The sequence below is a fragment of the Octopus sinensis genome, linkage group LG1, assembly GCF_006345805.1.
Source record: "Octopus sinensis linkage group LG1, ASM634580v1, whole genome shotgun sequence".
In the NCBI taxonomy this organism is placed as follows: Eukaryota; Metazoa; Mollusca; class Cephalopoda; order Octopoda; family Octopodidae; genus Octopus; species Octopus sinensis.
Window position 1 is genome coordinate 42,490,827 of NC_042997.1, and position 14,176 is coordinate 42,505,002.

The window sequence follows — 14,176 nt, forward strand, 5'->3', positions numbered from 1 at the left end:
CATAGCAAAACATGACTGAATGCAAAGGCTAGAAAGAAATGAGGTGAGCATGCTCAAGTGAGTGTGTAATGTTAGTATATACACAGACAAATAAAGCATGAGCTGAGAAAAACTGAATATAAGAATCAACCAGAGTAAGCAAGTCTGTGCTAATACAGATATATGATGCATATGAAGGATGACAGCTGGATAAGGAAGCACCAAGTGATCCAAGTAGAAGCAAATTATGGAAGAGGAAGAACAAGGATGTCAGAATTAGTTAAGGTTATCTCAAAATCTCACTAAGGAGATGAGAAGGAATTACAAGTGGCGAGACATATTGGAAAAAAGGTGTCCAACCCATGCAAGCATGGTAAACAAATGTAAAAATGATAGTAAATCATGTAATTAAGCAAATTTGCCAAATAGCTGTTAAATATTTAAAGCAACAGTTATGTTAGAACAATGGAAAATGCACACTAATTCAACTTACCCTGCATATCCATTGGAGGTCTAGGAGCAAAACGTGGATCAATAAAAGCTGGTGTTGGAGGAGCTGGCATAGCACCCCATGTTTGCCTCAGCTCATACAGAGCCCATGGTGGTGGTGGTCCTTGGCCTGGACGCATACCTTGATGTTGAGGAGGTTGTTGCTGCTGCTGTGGCTGTGGAGGTGGCTGCTGTTGCTGTGGTGGTTGCTGAGGTTGGGGTGGAGGAGGCTGTGGTTGCTGGGGTGGTTGTTGTTGAGGAGAAGGTGGTTGTTGGGGCAACTGAGGCTGTGGTTGCAGTGAAGGGGGTTGGGGATGGGCAAGGGGAAGTGTCGGGGGTGGGGCTGATTGGGGGGGTGGTAATTGTTGAGAAGATGGTGACTGTGGAGGCTGAATTTGTGAGGGCTGAGGTTGGTTTGAAGGCTGCTGGCGCATCATTTGTTCCTGAACTTGTTTTTGGAATCTTGGTGGGATATTTTTTGCATAATGCTTAGAAAACTGAGCTTGTGGGCCACCCTGCAATAAATATAGTAACAGTTTTCACAAACCATTTTATTTTGAATAAACGTTCTTAAAAATGAATAATTATACTGATGCATATGCAATACAAATATTTTCAGTACTATATTCATTTAAACTTTAAGAAAGCGGTCGACCAAAAATACTAAGTTTTAAAAACTGCATTTCTGAACACAAAATGCAAGTAACTAATTAAAATCTAAGGTAGATTTGTAAAAACAAATTCATTTTTATAGAAACTGAATTCATAGTTTCCTCTCCATGCTTGAATATTGAATATCTAACACTTTTGAAACAACAAATTAATGCAAATATTTACTGGATTAGAAAATATCTATTCAGTCAATATATTAAACTGATTCAATTTTAATAAATATTAAGACATTCAGATTTGCAGATTTTAATATCTCAACTATAAAGTGCAACACAGGAAAGTGATAAGTTTTTTATTTTAATTTTCTTTTAAAAATATTATTCCAACCATAAAAATGATACAAAAAAAAAAAAACTATCTTTGGCTAATAAGCCCAAAAATTATATACTACATAATTAAAAATTTTGCAATAATTTGCCAGATTGGATTGGAGCGTGGTGCAGCCTTCTAGCTTGCCAGCCCTCAGTCAAACCGTCCAACCTATGCCAGCATGGAAAACAGATATTAAACAATGATGATGATCATCAAATAACTATAAACTTCCAGTCAAGCTAAAAAATTTTTAAAAACTCCAAGGAATCAAATGATTTCTTTTAAGTTAGAAACCTATCACCAAGATTTTTATATTAGAAGTACACATTTGAAAAAAATGCATGCATATGTGTATTTGTAGACATGTTCATGAATGTGTATTGAACTGAAACATTTTGAGCAAAATTTACAGGCGTTTACATGTTGGTAAAATATTTTGCATTTAGAGAGAATTTATAGAGAAAACTAAAATGTTAAAAAACCAACCCTCTTAAGTCCTTAACATATAATTTACCCTATCTAAAATGTATTCAAGTAGTGAAATAAATGCTAGACAGTTGAAACTTTGCTCCAACACCAGTTAATAAACTTTTAATACGTACAATTGGATATTTGGAAGAGTCCCTATGGGCTCTTTCGCGTGCATCTTTTTCACTGCTTTCACTAGGTGTACGACTAGTTCGCCCATCCGATTCCTCTCTTTCCTGAATTGAATACATAAAGTTTTGCTTTAGCATACATTATGCTAATCATAATATTCAAGCAAAATACTCAATATCAATCAAGTAAAACAAGACAATTGAGTGAATCCTGCAAACTTATTTGTAAATAGTGTTATCACACATTTTAACAACCATCTAAGATTAAAATAGACTAGTTGCATTTGTAAGATAACATTTTCTATTTTCCTCTAAAATCAAGGCTATCACTATATCTAGGGTTCATTAAATCTCTCCTATTTATAAATTGTTCTAACAAATCCTAAAAATCAGTAACGATTGTTTGTTTATACATTTAATTATTCCTTTTAACCCTTATTTACACACTCATCTGTACAATTCTTCATCCCAAGCATTCTTCTAACAAAATCTCATACCTACAATTCCCATCTTTAAATTTCAAGTTTATATTCATCTAGCTAAAGATAAAAACAACAGGAAATGAATACCAATTACTATCCAATATTATGTCCCAACGTACAATACCTTTAATACTGTAAATCTTGTTTTGCTCAATACTGTAAATCTTGTTTTGCTCAATACTGTAAATTGTGTTTTGCTTAGTGTATTGTCAATACATTCATCCCAAGACTGAATAGAATCTCATTACCTTTTCATCTTTCTTTTTCATTCTGTCATCAGGTGCTTTAAGTTTTTCTGATGATGTGGCTCTTCTTTCAGCTTCAATTTTTCTTTCTTCCTCTTCACGCCGCTGCCGTGTTCTTTCTACAACAAAATTTATTTCTTCACTACGCTGTCGCCTGCGCTCCCTCCAGATTTCTTCGTCATCAGCTTCTCCAGATCGACGCGTAGTGATAGGATGGGTGTACTGAGGTCTCTGAAAAAAAGATTTTTAATATAAATATTTGCACAATTTTTGATATTAAATATTCCCATTTATTTTCTCATAAAATTTTAACAAAGAAAATTAACTTACCTGTCCAGGTGGATGTGGTGGGCCCATTCTAAATGCAGGATAAGGTGGCCTTTGACCCATATATTCATAAGCCATCTGAAGATTCCAACCACGCTTAAGAAAGATATTAAGGTATTACTTCACTAAAATTCACAATGTATGCTTAATACATATATTGTTTTTATAAATTAAGAATATACATTTTCAGAGACTGCGTAGGAAAATATTTAAATATTAAATGTTTAATATTATGCTCTAAATTTTAAAAATAAAGTACGCAAATATCCCCAATATATATATTCATTTCAAAGATTACATCAAAAAATTTAAAATAAAATCAATATTTAAGAAATTGATTCCTGGACTGGTAATCATTCAATAGAATAGGGAATTCTATTCCCTATTTATGAAAATGAAATATATAATATATAATAGATTAAATATTACAAAATGATTAAACCAGATATCTCAATTGCAAAGTTTAAAATCTAATTTACTAATCCAAGATTTATATTAAAATAATTCCAATAGTACAGTCTAGTGAATCATTTACATCTTATTAATTCAATCACTTGGTAGTAATGATAGATTTGAGTTAGATAACATGTAGCCATTTTTAAACATACTAAAAGTACTTGCAGAATTAGATTCTATCCTAAGTGAGAAAACTATATTACAGGTATAGTTATTGCTTTAGGAAATTAAAGGTCTTCTTCCTGTATTTCACCCTTTACCATTCAGATTACCGTCAAATGTAATATTTATTCATTGTTTTGAATTTAATTATGCATTATCTCAGAGCTTTGAGATTTCAATGATGTGATCACTTATTTTTAGAATGACATTGTAGGTCGGTGAGAAAGGCATGGTTTGACTGCTTTGAACATAGATTATTTGGGTCAGATATAGCCATTTGAATTACTTTCTTTTAACTGATATCCATCACAACTTATTAGATCAGATTTTTCAAACTATTCAAAGATAAATAAAATTAAAAACAATTGCAACCAACAATTCATTTGCAATGTTGGGAGAGAAAATTAGATATCACAGACAACTACAGAATTTATTTACTCTCTTCATAAGATGTTAAGCTGGAATTCAACAATTGTTGCACTAGACTAAATAATTCAAGTAACTAGCAACTATGTCCAATAAGCAGCAAACTGATACAATGCTAATTTCACCAAATATGAATTACTATATGGTTTTTCTAACCATATTCCAAATGCTTTTATGCTTATATTTTTAATTTCTTATATTAGTACAAAAAATATCAACTTCTCAGCAACTCAAATTATGAAAAAATGATTTACTTAATAGTTAAATCTATCTAAATAAATCTAAGTGATAATCTGCATAATTATAGAAATTGTTTTCAATGTGATTTATTGCATAAACAAGCAGTTAAGAAGTCGAGTTTTCTCTGCAACTATGTTATTCCTGTTTTGATCTCACTGCACAGCATCTTGGTAATTTGGTAGATGGGAACTGTGCTGAAAATGGTTTGTGTAGCGCATGTATGCCTGTGTCAGGTGGTGTGTCAAGCTGTTGTTAATGGAATTTAGCCAGTCAATAAAACAGTACAAAACAGAAATGAGTACTAGGTTTGATATTATTGGCTGAAAACCCTTACTTGCAGTTTCCCAAAATGGCTAAGATGTTCATTACAAGATGCTCTAAAATCAACTAAAATGCAAGTTTTAGCAAATTACAAGAAACTATCAGGGATCTACAGTAGCTAGAGAGTTGTTAAAAAATAAATATTTCATATTAAAATCCATTCTAACCATAAATATCAAGACAGCTGAATTTTTTTTTTTTTCTTCCTATTTCTAAAATGTTCTGATTGACACAACTTGAACAATAGCAGTGGTACTCACTTCTATTCCTGGAATGGGGGGTCTTGGTTGATTAGATCTATAATGTTGAGGGGGGAAAGCCTGACCCCAACTTTCTCTATGAGATGGCCGACTGTGTTCATCCTTAAAAGCAAACCAGATTTGTGTAGAGTTTCAATAACAATGAACGATCAAATTAAATGAAGGACATGAACCCAGAAAATATACAGTTCAAAACAAACCTTTAACTGCTAAAATATTTTCATAATGCAAGAAATATATTTTAAACGAAGTAACAACCAAAGAGTTATTGAAAACTTTCTTTTACAACACTTAAAATTATGTCTGTGCTAAGCTTGAGTTTAATTTGTAAGTTAAATGCTGAAATTCAATAACCTAAACCCAACAATTCAAATCTTGAACAATGTCACAATTTTCAAACAGAAAATACTTCCAATATGCAATAAATATAGCACAAAGGAAGCAGCAAAACGGTGAAAATGAGGGAGTGGGGAATTAGTTGCAACAGTAGTCATTTCTGGTTTTTGTAAGATCAATAAAAACAAGGTAAGTTTCTACTTTGAACTACATATAAACTAATCAGGTAAAGTTGATTTGTTTTTTTATATATATATATATATATATATATATTATATATATATATATATATATATACACACACACACACACACACAGAGGAGGAAGAGTAACAGGTAGATGTAGAGAAAGTATTAAACTGAATTGTTTTTCACACAACTCCTGTTTTATACCACTAACATAGTCAAATGAAAATTCTTTGGTGTTCAGGCTGCTTTTATATACATGGCTTTATATCATTATTTTGCCTTACTTTGACTAGTTTCCATGTTTATCTAAGGCTTTATGATGGTTGTTTCATATGCTAGCACAGTGTTCCATTCTTCGCAGGTCAGTTTCACAGTTATCTTGCTTCTGTCTTTGGACTACGACCTTTCTGGGGCACTGCCTTGAAAGGTTTAGTGGAATCAATTGACCCCAGTATATATTTTAAGATTCGTGCTTATTCTGTTGGCCCCTCTTTTTGTTGGAACGCTAAATTACAAAGATGTAAACAAACAAGTACCAATTGTCAAGTGCTAATGGAGTGAAAAAACACGCATGCTTCATTGAATTTCCGTCAACCAAATACACTCACACAATGGTTGGCCCAGGGATATAGTAGAAGGCACTTGTCCAAGATGTCACTCAGTGGGACTGAACCCAGAACCATGAGGTTGGGAAGCGAACCTCTTACCATATGACCATGACCATATATTTTCTGAAATTATTTGCCTATCATTTCTCATTTCAATTATCTGTATGTTTGTTATATAATCTCATCCTGTTTTTCAAAGCTATCTTGCCAGAGCTGTTTCATAACTGAAAATATTGAAGATATGTCTTTATATACTTGGATGTGGAGTGCATTTATTTTCTATATGAGGTTGTTCTTTTTCACGAATTCACTGGTTTCATTATCCCATAAGTGTTGACACTGTTGTACCTCCACTAATTTCTGCTATCATTGTGCATTTGGATGTTCAACCTGTTTGCATGTCAAGCCAGTTAAAAAATTTACTGATGTCCACAACCTGATATCACCTGCACTAAATTGAAAACTGAATAATCAATGAGGCAGCAGTAATAGAAACAGCAGTGGAGAAAATATGCTAATGCCAACAGTCAAACAAAAACTAACCCATAAGAAAAATGAGTTTAGAGCTATCAAATATAAAACAACTTCAACTCCAACAATATTAAAAACATTTTTAGCAACTACAGGTATAAAATAAAGTAGCCAGAATAACTTTAAAAAACAGAATATGATCTGGTCAACAGGTAAATACAGAAAACAACTGACATACAAATAGCTCTAGTAAAACAGGTTGAGATTATGTAATACACAAAGAGAACTACTGAAACGACTGAGAAATGCAAGACAGATAATGCATTTCAGAAAACCACTTCAGAGAGAAAGCAGATGAAAAACCTTTCACAAATAAAAGCAAAGGTACCCAATACGAAAAAAAAATGGAACATCATAAAATATCAGAAACCAGCCAAAGACAAAAGAATTTACCAATATATATCAATTGTTTTAACATCCTCTTTTCCATGCTTGCACAAATTAGATGGAAATAGTTGAGGCAGATTCTCTACAGCCAGATGCCCTTCCTATCATAAATCCTCACCGGTTTCCAAGTAGAATATTTCCCCAAGTCAGACGGAATTGCAAGCATGATTATAAAACAACTCCATTTGTATATGAGTGACACTCATTTGCAAGTGTCATATGATGCCAAGGTGACATGACAGCAGGCTTCTTTCACTATTAAATCCACTAACAAAGGTTTGGTTGTCCCTGGTGACGCAATGGCACTGAAACCAAAATCTGATTGAGAATGAACTTCTGAACCATAGTCATATATAATATAAAAAGCAGTCTGATCTGACAATGATAGTTCTTTTTATTGTATCTTGAATTTGACAACACTGCACAGTTCAAACAAGAATTTAGTTTTCATAAACAATGCAAGTTACTGGTGATCCTGTCAATGCTGGGGCTATGTAAAAAGCACTGGTACACTCTCTAGAGTGGTAGGCATCAAGAGCATCCTGCTGTAGAAACCTTGCCAAAACAGACTGGAATTTGCCAGCTCCAGTCAAACCCTGCTATTATGGAAAACACATAAAATGACGACAATATACTCTATACTATTTATCAAATACCATCTCTTTTACTTACAAAATGTAAACTGTAATATTTGAATATGTACAGATATGACTGCCACTCACAAAGAACTATGGTGTGTAATAAAAATGTATTAGCGACAGAGGCAGCATTAATACAGAGAAGATTTATCCCCAAATAAATGTGATGTCCTATTAGAACTAAAATGCAGTAGTTACCATGAGAGAAACTCAGTATTTTGGTGCAAAATGTACATTGCTAGCAGGGGGATAAATCCCCAACCCCTTCAGTGCTGAGACCACCAGATCATGTGATTCCAACCTTGTCAATGACTGACACTAAATACCAAACTATGATTTGGTATCAGCAAACATTAAGCCTTTCACTAATATTTATTTATGAGAATCTCAATGTATTGCAATAGCTATATATTTATTTCAAGTACCATAGTCAACGTTGCCTTTCGTTAGTTTTGGGGTTGGTTAAAAAAAAGTACTAGCACGGTGCCAATGCTGTCCACTCTCCGACCAACTGTCAAATTCTTTGTTTACTGGGCCAAGTATGGGAGAACCTAGAGAGTATCTGCTCTCAACTATGTAGGAACAGAAAACAACAATGTTACTAAGGATTATTTGACTGCAAGTGACATGTAGAGAGGAAAGAAGGGAAGAGAGAGCTGAGAGGAAAGCAGAGAAGATAAAGGAGAAACAAAGGGGACTAGTGATACAATTGGGTGGGGGACAGAAACAATGTAGAAAAAAAAAAGGTGAAAACAGAAAACCTGACAGTTCCACATTAGACAATTCATTATTTGAAAGTGTTAAACATAACTGATAAAGTTTAAGAGCTTTAAACTGAATAGAGTCCAAAAATCTTACTAAGTGCCATTTCATGAATTCTATTAAGTAAAAAGCTGGCATTTCCCTTTTAAGTTATACATATTTAGTTATTCTGCTTATAATCCTTTACAGAGTTCTGTAATAGATTTCACTTTATAGCAAATTTTAGTTTAAACGGGACTCTAGCAAAATAGCGTTAAAATGTGAGTAACTTAAAAGCTACTTAAATATAGAATAAAAGGTGGGCAATTAACAATTTAACCCTTTCGTTACTAACCCGGCCGAAAAATTTTTTGGTTCGTAATACCAACCCGGCCGAGAGAACCTATTGTTATTTAAATGTAAATTTGAACCCCAATCTCGGTACATTCGTTAAAACATGTGATTTCACTTTGTAAATAGTTGGCTTATAGTAACCGACATTGCTTGAAGTGATATCTCAACTCAGTAAATTTTGGGAGATTTTTTTCCACATTTTTTTCGGCATCGATTTTTCTTCAACTTTGAAAATGGATAGGAGTTTCATGTTATCAAGCATTGATTCCGAATTTAAAGCTTTTTCTACGGAAAATAGGGAGATATCGAGAAAAAGAATGAATGAGATCCTAAAGCACGTGGTATACAATAAAGAATAGGATATTTTTTTATCCGTTAACCGAAAGCAGCGAAGTAAAAAACTTTAAAAATGTTTTTATTAGCAATTCCAGTATTTCAGTTTATTCCACCTTTATGGTACACCTGTTGTGCATTAAATTCAACTGATGATCTTGTGATGTGCACAATTCTTCTTTATCAAAATTTTGTTGCATACCATTTGAATATTAGCTGATGATTCATTTTCTATAGTGATGTTTAAACAAAATTTTAATATTTTTACCTTTTGCTCAATTTAAAATTTTAATATTTTTACCTTTTGCTCAATTTACCTGTAATTAAAGTCACTTTGAGACAAAAGTTATGCAATAGAATTGATTAAGAACCCTTTCTTTAATTATGTTCCAAATATCACAATATGTTGATAAGTAAAAAAGTTAGTTATTTAATGAAACAAGCCTAAATTCATGATTATTTTAGAATTTAATTGAAACTCATGGGGGGTGTATTTTGGTCAGAAATATAGTAACGAAAGGGTTAATCCACTAAAACTGCAATGACAAAGATACCTACAATGTTATCTCAGAAGTCATAAAGAACTCAAAGCAAAATGGATAGAATTCAATAACATTGTTTGATGAAATTTGTATAAAAATTTGCAAGGAACTGTTAGACTACTACTGAATTGTGGGGAAATGTGACAACAAAACAAAGAAAGGCGCGCGCACACACACACACATATATATATATATATATATATAGAAATAGGCATGTAAAGTGCTATTAATGAATGGGAAAAAAATGAAAGATAATGAAAGGACATGAAAGAGGGAAGAGAGTAATCTGAGTCAGAAAATGAAAAAAAAAAAAAAGATGAGCAAGCCCAAATATTAACATTATGAACAGCTCAGGTGACTTAAAAGTGTCAGTTATTGGAAAAAGAAAACAATGCCAAAATGCAGATATTTTTCACTTGAACATGAAAATCTAGACAAGAATGCAATTGAAATTTATGTTAATGATTATTTTTAGTTGAACGGGACCATCAAAGCTTCGTTAAACCTCTAAATTACAAAAGATGCAGAAGCTGTTATATGTAAAACATCAAAATTCTGCCTATAACTTTATTCCAATTCTAGCTAGTCATTTCTTGTCTCGTGTTTGTCTATACTTGCTGCAGAGACAACAGATACATTTCAATGGAAGTCAAGTAAAAATAAACAAAAAAAAAAGATGAGTTTGGGAGTTCAAGCAGCCAAAATTGAAATTCAACAAATACATCAAATATTGGAACAGAACAGAGATTGACAACTATTCCACTAAACATCAAAGGTAGATAAACACTGATTGCTGCAATTAGTGTACTTACTTTAAGTTTTTCATGATTATCTCTGTCATTTTCTTCCGAGGTAGTTTTACCATCTTCGTGTGTCTCAGTTCGTAAATCCCTGCTATCTCTTAGGTCACGTGCATCTCTGCTTTCAACACGTATATCTCTACTTTCTCTCATATCTCGGGAATCTAAAATAACCTCTCTTGGTTCCCGGATGTCTCTTGTCTCACTACGAGTATCACATGTTTCCCAAACATCTTGTGAGTCTCCTCGGGGTTCTCTAGGTTCACGTATGTCTTGAGATTCAACACGTACATCCCTCTGATCACGAATCTCACGGGTTTCAGGGCGCACATCTCTAGCATCACGAATGTCTCTCGTTTCTCCGCGCCCCATGTCCCTCGGTTCACGAATATCTCGTGTCTCTCCACGCATGTCTCTGGGTTCTCGAATGTCACGTGGCTCACCACGCACCAATTCCCTAGTTTCACGAATGTCTCGAGGCTCATTACGCCCAATGTCTCTTGGTTCAGCACGCACATCTCTCTGCTCACGAAGGTCTCGTGGCTCAGTACGTACATCCCTTGGTTGGCGAATATCTCGTGGTTCAGCACGCACATCCCTTGGCTGGCGAATGTCTCGTGGTTCAGCACGCATATCTCTTGGCTCACGAATGTCACGTGGCTCGGCACGTACATCCCTAGATTCACAAATGTCCCGTGGCTCGGTACGAACATCCCTTTGTTCACGAATGTCTCGTGGTTCGGCACGCACATCCCTTGGCTCGTGAATGTCTCGTGGTTCAACACGCACATCCCTTGGCTGGCGAATGTCTCGTGGTTCAGCACGCACATCCCTTGGCTGGCGAATGTCTCGTGGTTCAGCACGCACATCCCTTGGCTGGCGAATGTCTCGTGGCTCAGCACGCACATCTCTAGGTTCATGAAGGTCTCGTGGCTCTGTTCGAACATCCCGTGGCTCAACACGGACATCCCGTGGCTCACGCATGTCTCTTGGCTCAGCACAGACATCTCTCGGCTCACGAACATCTCGGGATTCAGGACGCACATCTCTTGATTCTCGACTATCCCGTGGCTCAGCACGTACATCTCTTGCTTCTAGAATATCTCGTGATTCAGCACGTGCATCCCTTGGCTCACGAATGTCACGCAGCTCAGTACGCATATCTCTTGGTTCGCGAATATCACGTGGTTCAGTACGCAGATCCCTGGGTTCACGCATGTCACGTGGTTCAGCACGTACATCCCTTGTTTCGCAAATGTCTCGTGTCTCAGGACGTACATCCCGCTGATCACGAATGTCACGGGGTTCAACACGCACATCACGAATGTCATGTGGTTCCCCACGTAAGTCGCGTGCTTCGCCACGTACATCTCTTTGCTCACGAATGTCACGTGTTTCACCACGCACGTCTCTCTGTTCTCTAATATCGCGTACTTCACTACGCACATCCCTTTGCTCGCGAATGTCACGTGCTTCACCAAGCACACCTCTTTGCTCCCGAATATCACGAGGTTCATTACGAACATCTCTTGGTTCTCTAATGTCTCTGGGCTCAGCCCGTACGTCCCTCTGCTCTCTATTGTCATGAGGTTCAGTACGTGCATCTCTCTGTTCCCTGATGTCTCTAGGCTCCACTCGTGCATCTCTCTGTTCCCTAATATCTCTTGGCTCCACCCGTGCATCCCTCTGTTCCCTCATGTCTCTAGGCTCTCCCCGTGCATCTCTCTGTTCCCTTATGTCTCTAGGCTCTCCCCGTGCATCTCTCTGTTCCCTCATGTCTCTAGGCTCTCCCCGTGCATCTCTCTGTTCCCTTATGTCTCTTGGTTCAGCACGCACATCATTTCTCTGCTCACGGACATCTCTTAGTTCACGAATTGCATCTCTTGGTTTCTGAAGGTTCATTGCATCACCACGAGTATCTCGTATATCTCTAGTCTCTCCACGGACATCTCTTATTTCACGAGAATCACCACGGATATCCCTGTCTCGTGGTTCAAGACGGATATCTCTTGATCCCATACGCGAGTCTCTGGTAGTTTCAATACGACAATCTCTACCATCCAGTCGAATATCTCTAGCTGGTTCATGTCGGGTATCTCTACCTTCAAGTCGAATGTCTCTGGTTGCATCAAGGCGATTATCTCTCATATCATGACAGATATCTCTATTTGAATCTAATCTTGAATCTCTGGGTTCAAGACGAATCCCTCTATTTGGTTCAAGGCGTATATCTCTTGGTTCATGACGTAAATTCCTTGTTGGTTCAAGTCGTGCATCTCTTGGCTCATGGCGTATGTCACGAGTAGGGTCAAGATGAGTATCTCTTGACTCGTGGCGCATGTCCCTGGATGGATCAAGACAAGGATCTCGATTTTCATGTCTTATAGCTCTTGGTGTTTCCATGCCATGACGCAGTTCTCGTGGAGATTCAAGAAGAGGATCTCTAGGTTCATGCCGAATTTCCCTAGAGGATTGAAGACGGCAGTCTCTTGCTTCCATGCGAATATCTCTTGATACACCACGCATTTCTCGTGGTTCATGGCGAATGTCTCTGGGTTCAATATGAATATCGCGATTTTCACCGCTTATATCCCTATTTTCACGCATGTCTCTAGCTTCAAAACGAATTTCTCTAGGTTTTCCACGCCCATCTCTAGTTTCACGAATGTGATCTAGATTAATGTCCCTAGGTTCACCACGCATATCGCGGCGTATGTCTCTAGGTTCAGCACGTACTTCCCTATTTTCATGGCGAATATCCCTTGGTTCACCACGAATTTCTCGTGGATCATGACGAATGTCCCTTGGTTCACCACGTGTTTCCCGTGGATCATGGCGAGCATCTCGATTCTCAGCACGTGTTTCACGTGGATCTCTATGTTCTCTTGCTTCACGCAAGTTTCCTCCTTCAGTACGTATTTCCCTTGCTTCACGGTGTTTTTCCCGTTTCTCTTCATTTCTGTAAAAGAAAAAGAAAAGTGGAAAATAAATTATTGCAGCATAAGAAAAGCATATATCAAAGAAAACATTTTTCTAAAATACTTAACTCTTCTTATATTTCTAACACTGCATATTTATTTCAATATTCAGCTGATCTTTGGAAAACAATTTAGAATTGGCTCACACTATTATCTAGATATATTATAAATATAACCACCCCAATAAAGATTAAAACCCACTTTTAGTAAATGTTTATATATTCATTGTCAGTAAATTACTTTTATAATTGCTCAAGGATGTATTTATGAAATTGCAGGCTGTTTAAACCCTTCAACTATAATCTTTATTATATCTTACCCACTGCGAAAAGCTACAGGGAAAGTTTATTTTTTAAAAAATTTGTCTTAATTTTTGTGTGGGGCCTAAGAACTTTATTTACATAAATTTCTTCCCTAATTTTGTTTTCCGAGATACTAATATCCTCTAACTAATTGTTGTTGGTAGTCACACTGGTATCACTTTTGTAAAACATGCATGATCACTCAATTGAACTATATTATAATGCACTAAAAGTTAATTGTAAAAGACATTTGATTGGTCAAATTTCCAAACCATAAATAACCAATAAAATAACATTTCATTAAAACAAGATCTTGTAATTAGCTGGTAACAAGCATTTTTCTTGCTAGAATTGTCTCATTATCATAGTTGAAAGAGTTAAACGTGGCAGCCCAAAATCTAAATTAAACATTGAATATGATTGTCTTTAGCAACCGGTCTTTAAAATTAAAAGTTTATAATGGAGATT

General features: G+C 35.8%; 1 protein-coding gene across 10 annotated transcripts in view; it reads right to left on the minus strand.

The window, feature by feature from the left end:
- Window positions 1-14,176, minus strand: part of LOC115216924 (protein PRRC2C) — a 75,179-nt gene that overhangs the window by 45,403 nt on the left and 15,600 nt on the right. For 5 of the 10 annotated variants that reach the window (XM_029786452.2, XM_029786445.2, XM_029786428.2 and 2 more), the window contains exons 10-15: window positions 10,441-13,387; window positions 4,971-5,072; window positions 3,109-3,201; window positions 2,782-3,009; window positions 2,055-2,156; window positions 473-983 (exon numbers count right to left, since the gene is read on the minus strand). In XM_029786452.2, the coding sequence (XP_029642312.1) occupies window positions 473-983; window positions 2,055-2,156; window positions 2,782-3,009; window positions 3,109-3,201; window positions 4,971-5,072; window positions 10,441-13,387 (3,983 nt within the window). The remainder of the gene's footprint in view (window positions 1-472; window positions 984-2,054; window positions 2,157-2,781; window positions 3,010-3,108; window positions 3,202-4,970; window positions 5,073-10,440; window positions 13,388-14,176) is intronic. The other 5 variants (XM_029786427.2, XM_036500434.1, XM_036500468.1 and 2 more) reach the window with 5 other exon arrangements.